The 24,953-nt window shown below is 42.8% G+C and overlaps 1 protein-coding gene across 3 annotated transcripts in view; it reads right to left on the bottom strand.

Annotated features, from left to right (window-relative positions):
• Positions 1–24,953, bottom strand: part of kcnj6 (potassium inwardly rectifying channel subfamily J member 6) — an 86,059-nt gene that overhangs the window by 15,787 nt on the left and 45,319 nt on the right. For all 3 annotated transcript variants that reach the window (XM_071338965.1, XM_071338962.1, XM_071338963.1), the window contains exon 2: positions 4,046–4,973. In XM_071338965.1, the coding sequence (XP_071195066.1) occupies positions 4,046–4,949 (904 nt within the window). In that variant the 5' untranslated portion in view covers positions 4,950–4,973. The remainder of the gene's footprint in view (positions 1–4,045; positions 4,974–24,953) is intronic.

The following is a 24,953-nucleotide window of genomic DNA, read 5'->3' as shown; positions in this document are numbered from 1 at the left end:
ATGTGTTGCTCTGCATGAGGCAAATGGTGGTCAACCCAGATACTGACTGGTTTTCTGATCCATGCCACTACCTTTTTTTAAAGGTATCTGTGACCAACAGATGCATATCTGTATTCCCAGTCATGTGAAATCCGTAGATTTGGGCCTAATTTATTTATTTCAATTGACTGATTTCCTTAAATGGACTGTATCTCAGTAAAATCTTTGAAATTGTTGCATGTTGCATTTATATTTTAGTTTAGTTTATTTTCCTTTGACAGACAATTCTCAGAACTTTCTTGATAGCCAATTCCTGTAACTCAACTATAGTCTTTATGAATCCTCTTAATGGAGTCAGATATTAAGATTGAATAGACTTTGATCATATTAATGGCATAGTCCTATCAAGGGTCTTATGTTAGTTATACAGTGCCTTCGGAAAGTATTCAGACCGCTTGAACTTTTCCACATTTTGTTAGGTTACAGCCCTATTATAAAATGGATTAAATAGTTTTCCCCCCTTATCAATCTACACACAATACCCCATAATGACAATTTTTGCCAATTTATTAAAAATAAAAACGGAAATATCAAATTTACATAAGTATTCAGATCTTTTACTCAGTACTTTGTTGAAACACCTTTGGCAGCAATTACAGACTCAAGTATTCTTGAGTATGACACTACAAACTTGGCACACCTGTATTTGGGAAGTTTTTCCCATTATTCTCTGCAGATCCTCTCAAGCTCTGCCAGGTTGGATGGGGAGCGGTGCTGCACAGGTATTTTAAAGGTCTCTGCAGAAATGTTCGATTGGGTTCAAGTCCGGGCTCTGGCTGGGCCATTCAAGTACATTCAGAGACTTGTCCCGAAGCCACTCCTGCGTTGTTTTGGCTGTGTGCTTAGGGTCGTTGTCCTGTTGGAAGGTGAACCTTCGCCCCAGTCTGAGGTCCTGAGCGCTCTGGAGTCGGTTTTCATCAAGGATCTCTCTGTAATTTGCTCCGTTGATTTTTGCCTCGATCATGACTAGTCTACCAGTCCCTGCTGCTGAAAAATATCCCCACAGCACGATGCTGCCACCACCATCCTTCACCGTAGGGATGGTGCCAGGGTCCCTCCAGACGTGATGCTTGGCATTCAGGCCAAAGAGCTTAATCTTGGTTTCATCAGACCAGAGAATCTTGTTTCTCATGGTCTGAGAGTACTTTAGGTGCCATTTGGCAAACTCCAAGCGGGCTGTCATGTGCCTTTTACTGAGGAGTGTCTTCCGTCTGTCCACTCTACCATAAAGGCTTAATTGGTGGAGTGCTGCATAGATGGTTGTCCTTCTGGAAGGTTCTCCCATTTCCACAGAGGGAATCTGGAGCTCTGTCAGAGTGACCAGCGGTTTCTTGGTCACCTCCCTGACCAAGGCCCTTCTCCCCCGATTGCTCAGTTTGGCCGGGCGGCCAGCTCTAGGAAGATTTTTTGGTAGCCTTCCCCAGATCTGTTCCTCGACACAATCCTGTCTCGGAGCTCTACGGACAATTCCTTCGACCTCGTTGCTTGGTTTTTGCTCTGACATTCACTGTCAACTGTGTGACCTTATTTAGACAGGTATGTGCCTTTCCAAATCATGTCCAATCAATTGAATTTACCACAGGTAGACTCCAATCAAGTGGTAGAAACATCTCAAGGATGATCAATGGAAACAGGATGCACCTGAGCTCAATTTCGAGTCTCATAGCAAATGGTCCGAATACTTATGTAAATAAGGTATTTCTGGTTTTTGTCTTTAATAAATTTGCAGAAATGTCTAAAAACCTGTTTTCGCTTTGTCATTATGGAGTATTGTGTGTACATTGCTGAGGAAATTGTTTTAAAAAAATCAATTTTAGAATAAGGCTGTAACGTAGCAAGATGTGGAAGAAGTCAATGGCTCTGAATACTTTCCGAAGGCACTGTATATAATATAGTCTATATATCAAATATTATTTCACTACATCATCAAAGTGCTGACATGCTTCAAACCAATATTGTCTGAATCAAATAGAAAATGACAACTGAAAAAGAACAGAGCAATAGGCGAAGAGGCTTCCCCTTTCAAAACAGCAGGCTTCTCTCATTTGAGCTCATTTGACTCATTTACATGTATCAGCTGATAATCGTCCACAAAGAGAATAAAGGAGGAAATGGAAAGACGGAGGAAAGAGATTGATATGTTTGGCCTGCCCTCCAGAACAGAGCCAGAGAGTTACAGGATGAGTCAAGAAGCGGGGGACAGATATCTCTCAGAGCAGTTTCATAGCAGGATCATTTCTAGTTCACTCTTTGACCCAACCTTTAATGGGCATGTTATGAGTGGATGCATTTGAGCTCCCATTTTCATAGGATTTTCTGTCTGTTATTTATAAAATAACATTATCAGCCCAGAAACTACAGTGTAATGATTTCTTACATTACAGCTCAAGGCCAGACAAACTCTCACTGCTCCCTGTGCGATGAAAAATAGAACACTTTGCAACAAACAAACCATACTTTTCATTTAAATTGTCTTTGTGAAAATCATACAAGCTCATTCACACGCCATACAGTACAACACCCTGCATTTATCGAACTCTTAGGTCCGTATAGAACCAGTTTCAAGGATGCCATATACAGAAGTATTGTTCCAGAAGACATCCTGAAATGTCCTTAGTGTTGGCATTTTGTTGGCAGCATTTTTTAACAAGGTCCTGTATTTTGTATTTCTGACGAGCTGCCAAATTCGGTCATGTCTATCCCTCTTTAGGGCTGCCCTGTTAGGTTCTGGTGTGAACCAGGTGTGGAGACCTGCTTCTCACCCCACTACGTCACTTAGCTGCTTTTCTGCCACCTCCAAAAAGAGCCTTAGAAAATCCTCACTGCAACTTCTTTGAAACAGTGTTTGAATTGATGAAAATGCCTGTTTGTGTTTATCCTTTTATTCTGACAACCATGTCTTGCTTCCAAGTTGTCTCGGACGGTTTTGTTTTGTCTGAGTGAGATTCAAGGAGACTGGTAAACATAACCTTCAAATATTTGTTGGGCATTGTCTGCTAGCAAGATGCACAATAAATCTGGTATTTGGACTGGAAGTAATTCGTCTGGAATTCTGGATAGGGCAGTGCATTTGATTTCAGTAACACATGGAGATGCACTGAGGTCAAGCCAAATCGAATGCAGTAAAGCTAGACTAACCAACAAACTAACCAGCAATTTGAAGCACGAAAAACATACAGGTCGAATTCACCTCACAATGGATACCGTGAGTAAGCTTGTGTCAAATAATGTGTGTGTAATATGTGTGTGTTTTCATATCAATGCTAAAGGAAATACATGTGTGCTATCTGTAACCTGTGTGCACACCTGGCTGCACTGTGCCTCATAGTTTTATTCCACACTGAAGACTATGGCCTCTTTACTGCTTGTGTAATCAGGCAAAAGTGTCTGCAGACAGTGTTTTCAATGGTCCATGTGGTTACACAACCAGGGATGCACCTGCCTTTTCCTATTGGTAATGAAATCTGATCTTATTTGCATCTCCCCCACAATAAGCCTATTGTGCAGCCCATAACCTAACAAAAGGCTGTGGGGCAACACCATGGTGCACACAAGGGCTGAATCTAGATTAATTGAATTATATCGCCTCGTCTGTTTTCCCTTATGCCTTTCAATGACTCCCTCTCAAACCTCAGTGGAAAATAAGGTAAAAGAAGACAAGAAGAGGAGACAAGCACATATGAAAGCATTATTATGATAAGAGATGAAACATCCTTGTTCACTTCTGAATAAACCATTAACTGCTAATGCAAATCAGAGGTAACATGTAACAGGATGATGAGCATATGGACTTTGCTACTGTATGAAATTGCTATAATTACTATAATTGTCATAGTTAATACAACACCCACACACAAATGAAATATGTATTATTATACTGGAGCAACATTTCAGTTTAAAGTTTCAGTTTGACAGTTTGAATTTCAGTGGAATCTGTGATTAGGAAACAAAGAGAAGGAAAAGTTTATGAATTAAACCTGTAATTTATATGTTTGATGCTGCTTACCTGTAGCCTCCACCATGCCCTCCAGAATGACCACAATCTCCAGGTCCTCTTTGTCAAGGTCGGCCTGGGAGATCTCCCAGAAGGGGCTGTTCTGATTGATTTCATGGCAGATGATGAGCGGGGACACCAGGAAGAGCCTGTCATCCCCCGTGTCATAACCCACATTCATGTCTGTCTGGTTGAGGGGTATGAACTCCCCTTCCTTGGTCTGCTTGGACTTGATCAGCTTGGCCCTGATTGAGGCCTCCACGATGTGCGAGTTCCGAAGGTCCCCTACCCTGAACATCAGACACAGCCGGCCATCCCTTACGGAGATGACAGCGCTGGTGGAGAACACTAATGTTTCTGCCCGCTTCTTGGGCTGCGAGATCTTGACAAACATGCAGCCCACCATGAAGGCATTAACTATGGACCCCAGCACCGACTGAATCAACAGCAGAAGGATCCCCTCTGGGCATTGGTCTGTTATAACCCTATAGCCGTACCCTATGGTTGTCTCTGTCTCTATGGAGAAGAGAAAGGCTGAGACAAAACCGTTGAGATTATTGACACAGGGAGTCCACTGGTTGTCCCCTATGTGTTCCAGGTCGCCACGGACATAGGCGATGAGCCACCATGCGAAGCCAAATAAGAGCCACGTCACTGTGTACACCAAGACAAAGATGAAGAGGTTGAACCTCCACTTGAGGTCCACCAGTGTGGTGAAGATGTCCGTCAGGTAGCGATAGGTCTCCTGGACGTTGCCATGGTGGACATTACATTTGCCGTCCTTACGGACGTACCTCTGGATCTTCCTCTTTGCCCGCACCTGGTCTACCAGCTGCTTGGGCAGGTCCTCGCGAGCCTGCTTGGGTAGCTTGGGCTTTCGGGTGGTGACTGCCGGACTTTCCACATCCTGCTCCATTGGGGCTTCTAGAAGGAGTCAAGCCTACAGGGAGAGAGAGAGAAGACAACAAAAGAAAAGGGCAGGTAAGACAGAGGCACAACTACTGAACTGCAACACCTTAAACTTTGAGATGGTCATTTCATCCCAAATCCCACAATGTCTCACTCCAAATGCTGTAGACAGATGGTAGGATCTTGCTACAGTTTGATTTATCTTATAAAATACAGACTTTCTTTTTCTCTTAGAAAATCTGTAAACTAACTTCCTAGTCTTCATACAGTGCAAGCCAAGATATATTGAATGTCTATTTGACTCATTTGTTATTGCATAATGCACTGACAATCTTAGACAGATTTCAATCATGAGGGGCCTTAAGTAAAGAAAGTTAATCTGTCAAAAGGTTTTAATATACTGGTTCTCCAATGCTATTTTCTATACTCTCCAAATTGCATGATATTTACCAAAGCGATTTCCCATGCTTTGAACACAGTCGTAACAGCAGGTGGGGATACTGACAACGCACTTTTGAAGAGCCTCTTCAATTTACAACATTTTCTGTCGTGCTTCAAATTTTAAGAGGTTGGCGGAGTGTTATATGGAATTTTTCACCAGCTAAAAATAGAATCATGGAGGTGGTACTGGTTAGGTCATCATGAGCTGAGAGGAGCAATGAGTAAGGTTATAGTGAGGCTTCTGCCCAACACTATCTCTACATGGGGTCCTTTGAGGGCTGATGGACGGTCGTCCAGTTGAACCATGACCACATCTTCTCGCTCAGTGCGCTTCCAGATACCATCAGATTAGAGAGCTGTCACAATCCATTCCGTCTCTGAGAGAACTTCTCAAAGAAGAAAATAAATGCTCACTATGTTGTAATTAAAGCTACTCCATTCCACTTAGTCGGCTGGGTCAAGAATCCAAGGAGGGTTTCTGCCCTTCTACCTCATTTAGTCTCGACTGGTAGTGAGAGGTTAAATTGGGATTACTAGATTATGGAATTGTTTGCAATATTTGTTGCTTTTCCACAATACTTTTCACAAGCATTTCTCTACACCCGCAATAACATCTGCTAAACACGTGTATGTGACCAATAAAGTTTGATTTGATTTATCTATGCAATTCCACTTACTTTATTCTGCTGTCACAGGATTTTTTTTCTATCCAAAGTACTATATTTATTGAAGGTCTCTAAGCTCAAGTGTTTTGTTTACAATAAAGACATATACTAGGGCAGTCACTTCACTCCACACTACTGGTGGAGATGCTGGCCTGATGCTGGTCAACCTGGTCTGACCAGCATGGTCTAGCTGGTTTTTCTGGTGCACAGCCTTCGCTGTGTTTTGGACACTGGTGACCAGCCTTCGCTGTGTTTTGGACACTGGTGACCAGCCTTTGCTGTGTTTTGGACACATACCAGCTCATGCTGTTGATGCTGGTATGCTGGTGACCAAGCCGGTCCATGCTGGTCTAGTATACTGGCAGAGTATGTGTCTATACTGTCAACAAAACACTTGAGCTTAGAAACCTTTAATAAATATGAAAACACAATGAAGGCACCAGCAAAAACACAGCGAAGGCTGGTCACCAGCATACTAGCACCTACAGTGCATTCGGAAAGTATTCAGACATCTTGACTTTTTCCAAATTTTTGTTACGTTACAGCCTTATTTTAAAATGGATTAAATACATTTATTTCCTCATCAATCTACACACAATACCCCATAATGACAAAGGGAACACAAATTTTGCAAATTTATTTCAAATAAAAAACAGCAATAACTTATTTACATAAGTATTCAGACCCTTTGCTATGAGACTCGAAATTGAGCTCAGGTGCATCCTGTTTTCATTGATCATCCTTGAGATGTTTCTACAACTTCATTGGAGTCCACCTGTGGTAAATTCAATTGATTGGATATGATTTGGAAAGGCACACACCTGTCTATATAAGGTCCCACAGTTGACAGTGCATGTCAGAGCAAAAACCAAGCCGAAGGAATTGTCCGTAGAGCTCAGAGACAGGATTGTGTCCAGGCACAGGTCTGGGGAAGGGTACCAAAACAATTCTGCAGCATTGAAGGTCCCCAAGAACACTGTGGCGTCAATCATTCTTAATGGAAAAAAGTGGGAGGTGGGAGGTAACCATGAACCCGATGGTCACTCTTGTAGAGCTCCAGAGTTCTTCTGTGGAGATGGTAGAACCTTCCAGAAGGACAACCATCTCTGCAGCACTCCACCAATTAGGCCTTTATGGTAGAGTGGCCAGACTGATGCCACTCCTCAGTAAAAGGCACATGACAGCTTGCTTGTAGTTTGCCAAAAGGCCCCTAAAGGACTCTCAGACCATGAGAAACAAGATTCCTGAATGCCAAGCGTCGCGACTTGAGGAAACCTGGCACCATCACTCGGTGAAGCATGGTGGTGGCAGCATCATGCTGTGCGATGTTTTTCAGCAGCAGGGACTGGGAGACTAGTCAGGACCGAGTGAAAGATGAATGGAGCAAAGTACAGAGAGATCCTTGATGAAAACATGCTCCAGAGCGCTCAGGACCTCAGACTGGAGCGAAGGTTCACTTACCAACAGGACAATGACTCTAAGCACACAGCCAAGACAACGCAGGAGTGGTTTTGGAACAAATCTCTGAATGCCATTGAGTGGCCCAGCCAGAGTCCGGACTTGAACCCGATCGAACATCTCTGGAGAGATCTGCAAATAGCTGTGCAGCAACGCTCCCCATCCAACCAGAAGAATGGGAGAAACCCCCCAAATACAGGTGTGCCAAGCTTGAAGCGTCATACCCAAGAACACTCAAGGCTGTAATGGCTGCCAAAGGTGCTTCAACAAAGTACTGACTAAAGGGTATGAATACTTATGTAAATGTCATGTACTTTTTATCTTTCTGCTTTGTCATTATGGGTTATTGTGTGTAGTTTTATGAGGGAAAAAAACGATTTCATCAATTTTAGAATAAGGCTATAACGTAATAAAATGTGGGAAAAGTCAAGGCGTCTGAATACTTTCTGAATGCACTGTATGCTGGTCTATGCTGTTTTCTTCAGCAGGACAATTCACCCCTAATGCTCCTGGGTTTTAAAATATCCATGTGTGTCAAACTACTTATGTCAGAAAAGGCTTGGCATGCGTTTATATTGAATATAGCATTTTATGCCTAGACTTAATTCAGCATTCAACTAGCACTAACACTAGAGACATGTACAACTAGCACTTGATAAAAGGCCAGGGGGGACAGAATGAGGGATGTATGCGTTCTGAAGTGCTGGACTTGTGATGCTTCACTCCGTGAAAGAGAGAGGTAGGGAGCCTTGCTCTATGAGAGCTTGTCTGGTATTGTGTTTACACCTGTTTGTTCTCCAGTCCCCTGGGTAATGGCACAGCCAGATTCCAAATCTGCCCTTTACATCCCTGCTCCCACTGGATAAAGCACACTCCCCGAGACAGGCATATTAAGAGGTAGCTACTGCAACATCCACAGAAGGGACAATAATAGAAGTGTAAATACAAGATACAGGTAACTGCCAAAATAAAGTAAAAACCAACATAAAGTGGTATAAATATCTTATGGCTGCAGGGGCAGTATTGAGTAGCTTGGATGAAAGGTGCACAGAGGTGCCCAGAGTAAACGGCCTGCTCCTCAGTCATAGTTGCTAATATATGCATATTATTAGTAGTATTGGATAGAAAACACTCTGAAGTTTCTAAAAAAAATTGAATTATGTATGTGAGTATAACAGAACTCATATGGCAGGCAAAAACCTGAGAAGTTCCACTTCCTGTTTGGAATTTTTCTGAGGCTGGTAGTTTTTCAACCAAGCTCTCATTGAAATTACAGCGAGATATGGATGAGTTTTCACTTCCTACGGCTTCCACTAGATGTCAACAGTCAATAGAACTTTGTCTGATGACTCTGCTGTGAAGGGGGGCCGAAGTAGACAGGAATGAGTAACCAAAGCCATGAGGTGACCACGCTTTGATCACGCGCGTTCACGTGGGAGGCAGCTCCGTTCCATCGCTCAACTGAAGTCAATGTAATTCTCCGGGTTGGAACGTTATTTAAGATGTATGTTAACAACATTCTTAAGATTGATTCAATACATCGTTTGACATGTTTCTACTGACTGTTACGGAACTTTTGGACATTTCGTCACGTTATAGTGGACGCGCTTTGTGACTTTGGAATTGTTTACCAAACGCGCTAACCAAAGTAGCTAATTGGACATAAATAACGGACATTATCGAACAAATCAAGCATTTATTGTGGACCTGGGATTCCTAGGACTGCATTCTGATGAAGTTCATCAAATGTAAGGAAACATTTATCATGTATTTTCTGGTTTCTGTTGACTCCAACATGGCGGCTAATTTGGCTATTGTTCTGAGCGCCGTCTCAGATTATTGCATGGTTTGCTTTTTCCGTAAAGTTTTTTTGAAATCTGACACAGCGGTTGCATTAAGGAGAGGTATATCTATAATTCCATGTGTATAACTTGTATTATCATCTACATTTATGATGAGTATTTCTGTTGAATCGATGTGGCTATGCAAAATCACTGGATGGTTTTGGAACTAGTGAATGTAACGCGCCAATGTAAACTCAGATTTTTTATATAAATATGAACTTTATCAAACAAAACATGCATGTATTGTGTAACATGAAGTCCTATGAGTGTCATCTGATGAAGATCATCAAAGGTTAGTGATTAATTTTATCTCTATTTGTGCTATTTGTGGCTCCTCTCTTTGGCTGGAAAAATGGCAGAATTTTTCTTTGAGTTGGTGGTGACCTAACATAATCGTTTGTGGTGCTTTTGCTGAAAAGCCTATTTGAAATCGGACACTTTGGTGGGATTAACAACAAGATTACCTTTAAAATGGTATAAGACACATGTAGGTTTGAGGAATTTTAATTATGAGATTTCTGTTGTTTGAATTTGGCGCCCTGCACTTTCACTGGTTGTTGTCATATCGATCCCGTTACCGGGATTGCAGCCATATGAATTAAAAGAATCAGACCCTTTTTTTCAATTTTCGCCTACAATTTCATACCCAAATCTAACTGCCTGTAGGACAGGACCTGAAACAACGATATGCATATTCTTGATACCATTTGAAAGGAAACACTTTGAAGTTTGTGGAAATGTGAAATGAATGTAGGAGAATATAACACATTAGATCTGGTAAAAGATAATATAAAGGAAAAAACTTGTTTTTTCTGTATTTGTTTTGTACCATCATCTTTGAAATGCAAGAGAAAGGCCATAATGTATTATTCCAGACCAGACACAATTTAGATTTTGGCTACTAGATGGCAGCAGTGTATGTGCAACGTTTTAGACAGATCCAATGAACCATTGCATTTCTGTTCAAAATGTTGTATCAAGACTGCCCAAATGTGCCTAATTGGTTTATTAATAACTTTTCAAGTTCATAACTGTGCACTCTCCTCAAACCATAGCATGGTATTCTTTCACTGTCATAGCTACTGTAAATTGGACAGTGCAGTTAGATTAACAAGAATTTAAGCTTTCTGCCAATATCAGATATGTCTATGTCCTGGGAAATGTTCTTGTTACTTACAACCTCATGCTAATCTCATTAGTCTACGTTAGCTCAACCGTCCCGCGGGCGACCCACCGATCCTGTAGAGGTTCATTAATATGGTATTGGGCCACCACGAGCCAGAACAGCTTCAATGCCCCTTAGCGTATATTCTACAAGTGTCTGGAACTCTATTGGAGGGATGCGACACCATTCTTCTACTAGAAATTCCATAATTTGGTGTTTTGTTGATGGTGGTGGTCGCTCCTGAATATCCCATAAGTGTTCAATTGGGTTGAGATCTAGTGACTGAGACGGCCACGGCATATAGTTTACATAATTTCAATGCTCATCAAACCATTTAGTGACCACTCGTGCCCTGTGGATGGGGGCTGCCCAGCATTTTTATACATGACCCTAAGCAGGATAGGATGTTAATTACTTAATTAACTCAGGAACCACCCCTTTGTGAAAGCACCTGCTTTCAACATACTTTGTATCCCTCATTTACTTAAGTGTTTCCATTATTTTGGCCGTTACCTGTATCTGCAGTAGCCAGAAAAACTCAGTTAATCCAATGTGTCTCAACAATGCTTTTAGATTAGCTTTTCATGGATCTAATGAAAGACTAGGGAAAAAATGCAGATATCCCTTGGCAAACAAAGCTGTGGTCCTAGTTCATAGAGAGGGGCAGAGGAGGCTTCTGTGTCCATGACTAACTCCTGTGTCACTGGTCGCCGGCAGCCATACAGACAATTAAATTAGTCCAGATTCACTAAGCCCTCCTCAAATCCCCCAGATTTCTCATCTGAATCAGAGCTCCAGCAAGGGCAAAATGGAGATGAATGCTGAGCAACAGTTCTTTGTGGAGATGAGTACAATACACAACACGGAGTGTGTCCTTTTATGTTTTCATGGACAGATTGACTTTTGTTGCTGTCGAAGAAATGCATGCTATATGTAGCTTTAATTGGTTGCACCTAATTGAATTACAACCCACTTACAGTGCTTCTTCTCCCCTCCATTTTATAGTGGGCTTCATTGAGAGAATGCGTTTGTGCTCTTTCCTGCCCTTATCTTGATTGGCCAGTGTCTGTTGCCACACAGCCATGTCTTCTATTTCAAAAGGCTGTCTCTTGTTCGCCATCACTCTAAATCGATAGAACTTTACTGAGTAATCTCATTTACACAACAAAATGATTTCAACCGCCAAAGATAAGGGGATCCAGTGGATGTAGCCTTGTGGAACAACACTCATCATGTTTCGACACCGAGGATCGTTCACGATGGTCTTTTACAGCCCTCTAACTGAAAGCGTTTATGGGCCAATGAAATCACCTACAATGACTGTTCTCAAATGTGACACACATTTTTTTTACACCCAGCAATGCACTGACTGACCCTGCTTCACATGATTACAATTGTGTCTTATTTTATCGTAGCACCTACACTTGTAACTATAGTCAGTAGAGAAGACCAGATGACAATGTTTAACACACTGAATCTCTGCTATTTTATCACACAAATGGGCTTGAATACAGGGATAAGATCATTCATATAGGCTTTATGTTCATTATTCCCCACACATATGTACCCCACAAGGTTCTATCGTTCCTTGAGATGTGTATAGGCTGTGGGCTCAGCCCCGGTCACTCTCTAGCTAAAGCCATAGTCACTTCCTGGTTTGAGTGAATTAGGAAGTGGGTGTGTCAGTTAGGGAAGAAGCTGTTGTTGTCAGTAATGTTTGGTAAAGGAAACTGTTTATAGTTTATAAGACTAGTTTTCTCACTCCATACAAGTGAGAACATTCTCAAAGAATTATAAACCTCACAAAGCCTTTTCTGTGGTAGGGTGTGGTATGCAAAACGGGTCAACTTTGAACACCTCTATCTCCTGAATGTTTTGACACTGAATGTAAAGTCACTTTATGACCACTTCTACCACGGGCAAACATATATGGAAGGTGTTGTTCAAATAACATTGGGTGCAGTCAGAAATGTATTGAAATCATATGAAACGACCCTACAGGCAGAGCATATAGGAGGGTTAATGGCCCATAAGTCCTGCTTGCCTGTGTCCATAAGGGAAGACATTATGTTCTCTGCATTCTAAATCATGGGGACCCCTGTGTCTGGGCTACATTTATGTTCCCACAACAAGTATGGCCATGAAGAGGCCAATGTTCATATTTAGTTGGTGATGAAGTGAAATGTGTTTGACCTTTTGCTGATTTACTAGGCCTGGGAACAGTAGAGTCACACACAGAACGGGCCACCGCCAGAGAGCCAGAGACCCACAGCATGATGTCTCATTTACATTGAAGAGAGGAGAGAACTTTTTTTGTATGAATGGTTGGATGGTTGAACTGTAGCATAGGCTAATGCTTGTCGGGGCTACCGCATGGCCCACATCTCCTTTATAAAGAGCAATTCAATCTCAATATGATTCATAGTTGAAATAAAAGAGAAATAAACAATGAACAGGTGTATGTAGTTCTGTCCTTGAGCTGTTTTTGTCTATTAATGTTCTGTATTATGTAATGTTTCATGTGGACCCCAGGAAGAGTAGCTGGTGCTTTTGCAACAGCTAATGGGGATCCTAATAAAATACCAAATACCAAACAGATGAAGGTGAATGACGCTGAATGATAAAATATCCCAAGATGCGTGTTCTATCCATCGATCAGATAGGGTTTGTCGTTGATTCAACAGCTGAAGAAGAGACCACCAGCTACAACAATGTCACCCAATAACCCGCCTCTGATCTTCTACCTCTTGTGTGCCGCTCCATTTCCTCGGCAACACACAGTACAGGATGCAGGGATACAAGGTACTTGAGACCATGTAGTTGACATATCTGACAACTCTGAGATTCTAGATGACAGTGGAAAAGGTAATGGTACTACACAAACACCTGAAATGGTGGAGTTGTGTTCCTATATTCATTGCTTTCAGATCCCGTCCTCATATCTCTGGTTTATTAATATTTCATGGATATTCTCTCCAACCCTGGGTCCCATAGATGCATGGCCACAGACTAGGTTGAACTCTAATTTAAAAAGAATAGGCAGTACCATGATTAGAAATTAAAAACTAGAACCTTAGTCAACCTATGAAACAGACTGTAATCTGTAAACAGTAAACAGACTGACTGTAAACAGACTGTAAACCTGTAATCACAGCAAATACCTTTGCGTCAGTGTCTCTTTAACCATTCATGCATTAATCATTGAAGTTATTAATATAGAGTCAGCTCTAAAAGTATTAGGACAGTGACACATTTTGGCTCTGTACTCCAGAACTTCAGATTTGAAATGATACATTGACTATGGGGTTAAAGTGCAGACTGTCAGCTTTAAATTTAGGCTATTTTCATCCATATCGGGTAAACTGTTTAGAAAATTACAGCACTTTTTGACATAGTCCCCCCATTTAAGGGGACCAAATGTATTGGGACAAATTCATTTATATATGTATTAAAGTTTAGTATTTGGTCCTATATTCATAGCACGCCTCTGTAACTTTCTCATTCATCATTATTCACGATTCAGTCAGGACTCTACGTAATCATGGTAGCATCCACATGAACGTAGACGTGTTTAGAAACATATTCTATGCTTATTTACAATAAAAGTGACTCCAAAATGACACAATACATTATTTAGCATTCATTTCTATTTAGCACAAAATAATCTGAAACACAACCAAAACAAACAACAAATGCATCCTACAAATTTGTAGGGTCACACACTTGATGTAGTCATTGCATGCTATGAATATGGGACCAAATACTTTGCTTTTGACTACTTTAATACACATATATTTTTACAATGGCGCCGGAGGAGATGGCTGCTGTTTTACGGGCTCCAAACCAATTTAGCTATTGTGTGTATTTTTTCACGTTATTTGTAACTTATTTTGTACATAATGTTTTTGCCACCGTCTCTTATGACCAAAAAGAGCTTCTGGATGTCAGAACAGTGATTACTCACCTCGTACTGGATGAAGATTTTTATTTAAGGAGTCGGACGCTAAGGATTTACTTCAGACACCGGACAAGGCCAAAAAGCCCGTCATTTGCACATTTGCATGAAGAAGAGAGGGAGATATAGGGGTCGTAGGTTGTGTGCCTTGTAAGAATCCGACGCCGAGTGGGTAACCCGCCTCTACCATCAGTCATATTAGCCAAAGTGCAGTCATTTGATAATATAATGGATGAGCTCTGATCAAGACTATCCTACCAATGGGACATTAAAAACGGTAATATCTTATGTTTCACCGAGTCGTGGCTGAATGATGACATGGATAACATACAGCTGGCTGGGTTTTCAGTCCATCGTCAAGATAGAACAGCTGCCTCCGGTAAGACAATGGGTGGCGGTCTGTGTCTATTTGTCAATAACAGCTGGTCCACGAAATCTAATATGAAGGAAGTCAAGGTTTTGCTCGCCTGAGGTAGAGTAGCTCATGATAAGCTGTAGACCACACTATTTACCAAGATAGTTTTCATCTATATAACTGTCTATTTACCACCACAAACTGATGCTGGCACTAAGACCGCACTCAACGAGCTGTATAAGGCCATAAGTAAAAAAGAAAATGCTCACCCAGAGGCGGCGCTCCTAGTGGCCCGGGGACTTTAATGCAGGGAAACTTACATCTATTGTACCTCATTTCTACCAGCATGTTAAATGTGCAACCAGAGGAAAAAAACTCTAGACTACCTTTACTCCACACACAGAGACTCGTACAAAGCTCTCAATCGCCCTCCATTTGGCAAATCTGACCATAACTCTATCCTCCTGATTCCTGCTGACAAGCAAAAACTAAGGCAGGATGTACCAGTGACTTGTCAATACGGAAGTAGTCAGATGACGCAGATGCTAAGCTACAGGACTGTCTTGCTAGCAAAGACTGGAATATGTTCCGGGATTCATCCGATGGTATTGAGGAGTACACCACATCAGTCACTGGCTTCATCAATAAGTGAATCGATGACGTCATCTCCACAGTGACCATACGTACATACCCCAACCAGAAGCCATGGATTACAGGCAACATCCGCACTGAGCTAAAGGGTAGAGCTGCTGCTTTCAAGGAGCGGGACTCTAACCAGGATGCTTATAAGAAATCCCGCTGTGGACTCTAACGAACCATCAAACAGGCAAAGCATCGATACAGGACTAGACCGAATCCTACTACACCTGCACCGACGCTCGTCGGATGTGACAGGTCTTGCAAACTATTATGGACTACACAGGGAAGCACAGCCGTGAGCTGCCCAGTGACACAAGCCTACCAGACGAGCTAAATGACTCCTATGCGTGCGTCGAGGCAAGCAACGCTGAAGCATACATGAGAGCACCAGCTGTTTTGGACGACTGAGTGATCATGCTCTCCGTAGTCGATGTGAGTAAGATCTTTAAACAGGTCAACATTCACAAGGCCGCAGTGCCAGACGGATTACCAGGACATGTACTCCGAGTATGCGCTCACTAACTGGCAAGTGTCTTCACTGACATTTTCAACCTGTCCCTGACCAAGTCTGTAATACCAACATGTTTCAAGCAGACCACCATAGTCCCTGTACCCAAGAACACAAAGGTAATCTGCCTAAATGACCACCGACCCGTAGCACTCACGTCTGTAGTCATGAAGTGCTTTCAAAGGCTGGTCATGGCTGACATCAACACCATTATCCCAGAAACCCTAGACCCACTCCAATTTGCATACCGCCCCAACAGATCCAAAGGTGACGCAATCTCTATTGCACTCCACACTGCCCTTTCCCACCTGGACAAAAGGAACACCTACGTGAGAATGCTATTAATTGACTACAGCTCAGCGTTCAACACCATAGTGCCCTCAAAGCTCATCACTAACCTAAGGACCTTGGGACTAAACACCTCCCTCTGCAACTGGATCCTGGCCTTCCTGGCAGGCTGCCCCCAGTTGGTAAGGGTAGGCAACAACACATCTGCCACGCTGATCCTCAACACGGGGGCCCCTCAGGGGTGCATTCTCTGTCCCCTCCTGTACTCCCTGTTCACCCATGACTGCATGGCCAAGCATGACTCCAACACCATCATTAAGTTTGCCAATGAAACAACAGTGCTAGGCCTGATCACTGACAATGATGAGACAGCCTATAAGGAGGAGGTCAGAGACCTGGCCGTGTAGTGCCAGGATAACAACCTCTCCCTCAACGTGATTAAGACAAAGGAGATGATCGTAGACTACAGGAAAAGGAGGGCCGAGCACGCCCTCGTTCTCATCGACTGGGCTGTAGTGGAGCACATTACCAACAAACTGTCATGGTCCAAACACCAAGACAGTCGTGAAGATGGCACGACAATGCCTATTCCCTCTCAGGAGACTGAAAAGATTTGGCATAGGTCCTCAGATCCTCAAAAAGTTCTACAGCTGCATCATCGAAAGGATCCTGACTGGTTGCATCACCGCCTGGTATGGCAACTGCTCGGCCTCCGACCGCAAGGCACTTCAGAGGGTAGTGAGTACGGCCCAGTACATCACTGGGGCCAAGCTTCCTGCTATCCAGGACCTCTATACCAGGCGGTGTCAGAGGAAGGCTCTAAAAATTGCCAACCCTAGTCATAGACTGTTCTCTGTGCTACCACATGCCAAGCGATACCAGAGCACCAAGTCTAGGTCTAAAAGGCTTCTTAACACCTTCTACCACCAAGCCATAAGACTCCTGAAAAGCTAATAAAATGGCTACCCGGACAATTTCCATTTTTTATTTATATATTTATTTCACCTTTATTTTACCAGGTAGGCAAGTTGTGAACAAGTTCTCATTTACAATTGCGACCTGGCCAAGATAAAGCAAAGCAGTTCGATACATACAACAACATAGAGTTACACATGGAGTAAAACAAACATACAGTCAATAATACAGTAGAAAAATAAGTCTATATACAATGTGAGCAAATGAGGTGAGATAAAGGAGGTAAAGGCAAAAAAAGGCCATGGTGGCGAAGTAAATACAATATAGCAAGTAAAACACTGGAATGGTAGATTTGCAGTGGAAGAATATGCAAAGTAGAAATAGAAATAATGTGGTGCAAAGGTGCAAAATAAATAAATAAATACAGTAGGCGAAGAGGAAGTTGTTTGGGCTAAATTATAGATGGGCTATGTACAGGTGCAGTAATCTGTGAGCTGCTCTGACAGCTGGTGCTTAAAGCTAGTGAGGTAGATAAGTGTTTCCAGTTTCAGAGATTTTTGTAGTTCGTTCCAGTCATTGGCAGCAGAGAACTGGAAGGAGAGGCGGCCAAAGGAGGAATTGGCTTTGGGGGTGACCAGAGAGATATACCTGCTGGAGCGCGTGCTACAGGTGGGTGCTGCTATGGTGACCAGCGAGCTGAGATAAGGGTGGACTTTACCTAGCAGGGTCTTGTAGATGACCTGGAGCCAGTGGGTTTGGCGACGAGTATGAAGCGAGGGCCAGCCAACGAGAGCGTACAGGTCGCAGTGGTGGGTAGTACAGTATATGGGGCTTTGGTGACAAAACGGATGGCACTGTGATAGACTGCATCCAATTTGCTGAGTAGGGTATTGGAGGCTATTTTGTAAATGACTTCGCTGAAGTCGAGGATCGGTAGGATGGTCAGTTTTACGAGGGTATGTTTGGCAGCATGAGTGAAGGATGCTTTGTTGTGAAATAGGAAGCCAATTCCAGATTTAACTTTGGATTGGAGATGTTTGATGTGAGTCTGGAAGGAGAGTTTACAGTCTAACCAGACACCTAGGTATTTGTATTTGTCCACATATTCTAAGTCAGAACCGTTCAGAGTAGTGATGCTGGACGGGCGGGCAGGTGCTGGCAGCGCTCGGTTGAAGAGCATGCATTTAGTTTTACTTGTATTTAAGAGTTGGAGGCCACGGAAGGAGAGTTGTATGGCATTGAAGCACGTCTGGAGGGTTGTTAACACAGTGTCCAAAGAAGGGCCAGAAGTATACAGAATGGTGTCGTCTGCGTAGAGGTGGATCAGAGACTCATCAGCAGCAGTGTGTGTGTGTGTGTGTTCGTGCATGTGAGTGTGCTATAGTGAAGGTGTAAGAGACGGAGCCTGCAGAAAATCCATACAGCGCCGCTTAGACTACAGTGGTTGCTCCTTTAAAAGTTGCGTCATACTACAACACACCTTGCGGGCTGCTGCAGCATTCTGTGGCACGCTATCTAATTGTCAGCCATTTTTTTGTTAATGCAAGTTAGTGCTAGTTTGACCACCAAAGGGAATCTTTGATAAGCATTTGATAGTCTTCAATATTGGCATTACCAGAGAATGTTTCTTCTTTTTAGTATAATATAGTATATGGGATTGATTTTAAGAATTTTGGCTTAATTCATTTGATTAATATTATGGTGTTTATATTCCGAGAAAAACGAAACCCTCAGGGTTTCCGTTAGTATGGAATGGAAAATATGGCACTGTACAACGTGAAGGTCGGGTGTAGGCTACAGCATAAGAGGATTGGAGGATTCTAAATTGTTTGCCTTCATTAGACAACTTTGTTCCAATATTTCTGTAAATCAGTGATATTTATTCCCATAGCAATTCGTTATGGATCCATAACTAAATTAACATCTTAATTTTGAAGGAGTATTTTTAATCATTATTTTATTAACGAAAGCATAAATATGCTGATGAAGAAATACTGTACAGTATATGCTTTGATATTTGGATAATAAAGCATTTAAATATGGCGCTGTACAACGTGACGGTCGGCAGTACAGTACTGGGCTATTTAGCTAAATAATCCCTGTGTCGTGCGGGAGACCACGGTGAGGAAGTTGTACGCTGTCCTTGTAAATAAGAATTTGTTCTTAACTGATTTGCCTAGTTAAATTCAATCTGGAGTGCCTGCGCCCATAACTACAACGTTAGGTAGATAGCTAACATACCGGTACATACTGCTGTAATGATATGCTATGTGGTTCGTAAGGACAGCATAGCTAACAAATTGTTAGAGAGTGTTGAACGTTTCGAAGAGCACAGTGGTCTCCATCATTGGGAAATTGAAAACAAATAGAACTACCCAGACTCTGCCTAGAGCTGACCATCTGACCAAACTGAGCAACCGGGCAAGAAGGACCTTGGTCAGGGAGGTGAGCAAGAACCCAATGACCACTCTGACAGAACTACAGAGTTCCTTTGCTGAGATGGGAGAACGGGCCATAAGGACAAATGTCTCTACAGCACTTCACCAGTCTTGGATTAATGGGACTATGGCCAGACAGTAGTAGCCACTCCTGAGAAAAAGGCACCTGACAGCACGACTGGAGTTTGCAAAAAGGCATGTTAACGATTTGGAGAGCATAAGGCAAAAGGTTCTGTGGTCTGATGAGCCAAAAATGTTACTCTTTGGCCTGAATGCAAAGCGCTATGTCTGGAGAAAACCAGGCACATCTCATCACCCGTCTAACACCATCCCTACCGTGAAGCCTGGTGGTGTCAGCATCATGCTATGGGGATGCTTTTCAGCGCCATGGACTGGGAGACTGGTAAGTATAGAGGGAACAATAAATGGAGCCAAATATAGGCAAATCCTTGAGGAAAACCTGCTTCAGAGTGCAAACGACCTTAGATTGGCGCAAAGATTTACATTCCAACAGGACAATGACCCCAAGCATACAGCCAAAGCAACGCTGGAATGGCCTCAGAACAAGAATGTGAAAGTCCTTGAGTGTTCCAGCCAAAGCCCAAACTTCAATCCCTTTGAAAATATGTGGAAAGACTTCCCATCAAACTTAACAGAGCTTGAGAAAATCTGAAAGGAAGAATGGGAGAAAAAAACTAAATTCAGATGTGCAACACTGATACAGACATACCAAGCCGTAATCGATGCCAAAGGTGCTTCTACAAGTATTGACTCAGGGGTATGAACACTTATGTAAATTAGATAATTCTGTATTTAATTTTCAATAAATTTGCTAAGATTTCTAGAAACATGTTTGCACTTTCATTATCGGGTATTGTGTGTATATGGGTGAGAAAAATACTAATTTTGAATAAATGCTGTAACACAACAAAATGTGGAATAAGTCAAGGGGTATAAATAGTTTCTGAAGGGACTGTATATAAATAAATAATGTACTGTATATATTGTAGTTTCATATAGAATTGTAAAATGTAGTGACTGCAAAGATCACTCATACTCAAAGTAATACACTGTAGTATACTCATTGAAACTCATGGTCACATCCCTCACCCACCCTATTACACATATAGTAGACTTCTGACCAGTGGTGTAAAGTACTTAAGTAAAAATACTTTAATGTACTACTTTTAATGTACTACATTTAATGTACTACATTTTCTCTGACACCCAAAAGTACTCGTTACATTTTGAATGGTTAGCAGAACAGGAAAATGGTCTAATTCATGCACTTAGCAAGAGAACATCCCTGGTCATCCCTACTGACTCTGATCTGGCGGACTCACTAAACACGAAAGCTTTGTTTGTAAATTAGTTTTGTTTGCTTAGTATAAGAAATTTGAAGTATATTCTTAAGTATATTTTAGAAATTATATTTACTTTTGATTCTTAAGTATATTTAAAACCAAATACTTCTCCTCAAGTAGGATTTTACTGGGTGACTTTCACTTGAGTCATTTTCTATTAAGTTATCTTTACTTTTACTCAAGTATGACAATTGGGTACTTTTTCCACCACTGCTTTTTTCTTAACCTTTATTTAACTAGGCAAGTCAGTTAAAAGAACAACATTCTTATTTACAATGATGGCCTACCCTAACCCGTATGATGCAGGGCCAATCGTGCACCGACCTATGAGAGTCCCAATCACAGCCAGTTTTGACACAGCATGAAATCGAACCAGGGTCTGTAGTGACACCTCTAGCACTGAGATGCAGTGCCTTAGGTCACTGCACCACTCGGGAGCCACACAAACACATTCTCTCTCTTCTGTCTTGCTATTTCCCTCAGATTCTTTCTCTCTCTAACTCGTGGTAATCATAAACTCTACAAAAATGTGAAGGTTATTCCCCCCCAATTTCAATTGAGATCATAATTACTCTGTTGAAAAGAGCAAGTGTGGAAGCTGGTTGTGTTCAAGTTCGGCTTCAGAGGAGGGGGAAACACACAGTGGCAGCCTCCAAAAACAATTGCTCTTCCAAAAGGTCATGCCATTTAACGTGGCTATCAAATCATATTAGTGGTGCAGCATTTCCTGGCAAAGGCGCACGTCACAACGAGCAACATGTATGTTAGCACCCGCCAAGATGTCAAAGAGACCCGACCTCGGGTCAGCCCACCTACCTGCGGATTCACTTGCACTTCACTCAACCACCTAATCATTGTCCTTTCATTTTATTTGCCAATGCATTCACGAGTTAGGAGATATGACAACTCTGTTGCCCAGGCCCCAGAGTGTATCCCTTCACAGTAACAGCACACTGAGTAAGACAGATGGGTTACCATGCCTCCCTTATGGGTGAACTCCTCCAGATCTCTGCCGTACAGACTGTCTTCTTTCTCTCTCTCTCGTTCTGAGACCTTCATCCATCAACCAATCTCCTAAAATGGGCATATCCAACACGACACTATAAGCCCTTAAATTCTCATATTGCTTGCATCTAAAGAGGCTTGAATGCTAGGTTAAATTAACATATATGCATTCACAGATATCCGAGGAGTAGGCTAACTGAACCAACATAGGGGACCTTTGGCCCTGACTCCAGCAGAAGTTTGATGGAGGGTCTGTCCTGGGAGCAAAGAGGTGGTGCTGATTACTGTTTGAATCTTACTTTGACTGGATAATTTTATTTGGAAAATCAACCCAAGGCAACCTGATACAAACCTTCCCCCCTCTTTCAGGCAGATTAGATTTGAGAGGGGGTTGCTAATATAGCCGCCATGAGAGCCGTTATAGGCAGCAAGGGGCGTGTGGGACTGCAGGAAGCAGATGGAAATCAGGTTTTCATTTTCACACCATGCTCTTGTCATTTGTTGTCGGATCAAGGAGGAGTCACCCAAGGTGGAATCCTGCAGCTGGCTGCAACCCTTCTCCCTATATTACCTTTCCCACGCTCCCCCGAGAATTCCTCCTACTCCGATCTCGCAGGGGAACCTTGGAATCGTAGCTATTTATTTTGACTTTATCGTCCAGGCAGCGGAGTATGCTGTCGCTGTGATTGACAGGTGTGGAGTGGTCAGGGAAGAGAAATCTGCTATAAAGAGACTCCTCACTCTGTTTGCCGTTCTGCTGGAGACCGGAGCAGATCGATTTACATCTCTATAACCCTCAGCCAGGGGAAGGCCACCGCATCACTGAGTTACTGATAAGACTATTGACCATGATCATCACAGCTGTACCAATCCAGCTCAGGCACAGCTCATGACATGTAAAATGCAATTTGGCCCTGGAAAATCACAGGACCACTGAGGCCACTGGACACATAAACTCAGCAAAAAAAAGAAATGTCCCTACATTTTTCTTTATTATAAATGTCGCCAACAAAACAAGAAACAACTAAAACGACCGTGAAGCTGACTAGGGCTATACAGGCCACTAACAAAGACAACTACCCACAACTAAGGTGGCAAAACAGGCTGCCTAAGTATGATTCCCAATCAGAGACAACGATAGACAGCTGCCTCTGATTGGGAACCACACTCTGCCAAACACACAGAAATACAAAACATAGAATGCCCACCCCACATCACACCTTGACCTAACCAAATAGAGAAATAAAATGGCTCTCTAAGGTCAGGGCGTGACACTTTCAAAGATAATTCGTAAAAATCCAAATAACTTCACAGATCTTCAGTGTAAAGGGTTAAAACACTGTTTCCCATGCTTGTTCAATGAACCATAAACAATTAATGAACATGCACCTGTGGAAAGGTCGTTAAGACACTAACAGCTTACAGACGGTAGGCAATTAAGGTCACAGTTATGAAAACTTAGGAAACTAAAGAGGCCTTTCTACTGACTCTGAAAAACACCAAAAGAAAGATGCCAAGGGTCCCTGCTCATCTGTGTGAACGTGCCTTAGGCATGCTGCAAGGAGGCATGACGACTGCAGATGTGGCCAGGGCAATAAATTGCAATGTCCGTACGTGAGACGCCTAAGATATCGCTACAGGGAGACTGGAGGGACAGCTGATCGTCCTTGCAGTGGAAGACCACGTGTAACAACACCTGCACAGGATCAGTACATCCGAACATCACACCTGCGGAACAGGTACAGGATGGCAACAACAACTGCCCGAGTTACACCAGGAATGCACAATCCCTCCATCAGTGCTCAGACTGTCCGCAATAGGCTGAGAGAGGCTGGACTGAGGGCTTGTAGGCCTGTTGTAAGGCAGGTCCTCACCAGACATCACCGGCAAGAACTATGGGCACAAACCCACCGTCGCTGGACCAGACAGGACTGGCAAAAAGTGCTCTTCACTGACGAGTCGTGGTTTTGTCTCACCAGGGGTGATGGTCGGATTCGCGTTTATCGTCGAAGGAAAGAGCGTTACACCAAGGCCTATACTCTGGAGCGGGATCGATCACTGTCTATGAGCCACATCCGGCGCCGACAGTTATGGCCGCCTCGCTTCGCGTTCTCAGGAAACTATGCAATATTTTGTTTTTTATGTATTATCTCTTACATTGTTACCCCAGGAAATCTTAAGTTTGATTACATACAGCTGGGAGGAACTATTGGATATAAGAGCAACGTCAACCTACGACCAGGAATACGACTTTCCCGAAGCAGATCCTCTGTTTGGTCCACCACCCAGGACAATGGATCGGATCCCAGCCGGCGACCCAAAACAACGGTGCCGCAGGAGGGGCAGAAGAAGCGGTCTTCTGGTCAGGCTCTGTAGATGGGCACATCGCGCACCGCTCCCGGGTTTACTACTCGCCAATGTCCAGTCTCTTGACAACAACGTAGACGAAATCCGAGTAAGGGTTGCCTTCCAGAGAGACATCAGAGATTGTAACGTTCTTTGTTTCACGGAAATTTGGCTCACTCGAGACACGCTATCAGAGTCGGTACAGCCACCTGGTTTCTTCACGCATTGCGCCGACAGAAACAAACATCTCTCTGGTTAGAAGAAGGGCGGGGGGTATGCCTTATGATTAACGAGACGTGGTGTGATCATAATAACATACAGGAACTCAAGTCCTTTTGCTCACCTGACCTAGAATTCCTTACAATGAAATGTCGACCGCATTATCTACCAAGAGAATTTTCTTCGATTATAATCACAGCCGTATATATCCCCCCTAAGCAGACACATCGATGGCCCTGAATTAACCTCATTGGACTCTACGTAAACTGGAAACCACATATCCTGAGGCAGCATTCATTGTAGCTGAGGATTTTAACAAGGCTAATCTGAAAACAAGACTCCTGTAACGTTCGTCGGAAGGATGAGACCAAGGTGCAGCGTCGTACGTGTTCATGATTCTTTATTT

Source organism: Salvelinus alpinus, chromosome 13 (assembly GCF_045679555.1).
Source record: "Salvelinus alpinus chromosome 13, SLU_Salpinus.1, whole genome shotgun sequence".
Classification (NCBI taxonomy): Eukaryota; Metazoa; Chordata; class Actinopteri; order Salmoniformes; family Salmonidae; genus Salvelinus; species Salvelinus alpinus.
The sequence above is the reverse complement of the archived record's forward strand: the minus strand, read 5'-3'. Positions and strand labels throughout refer to the sequence as shown.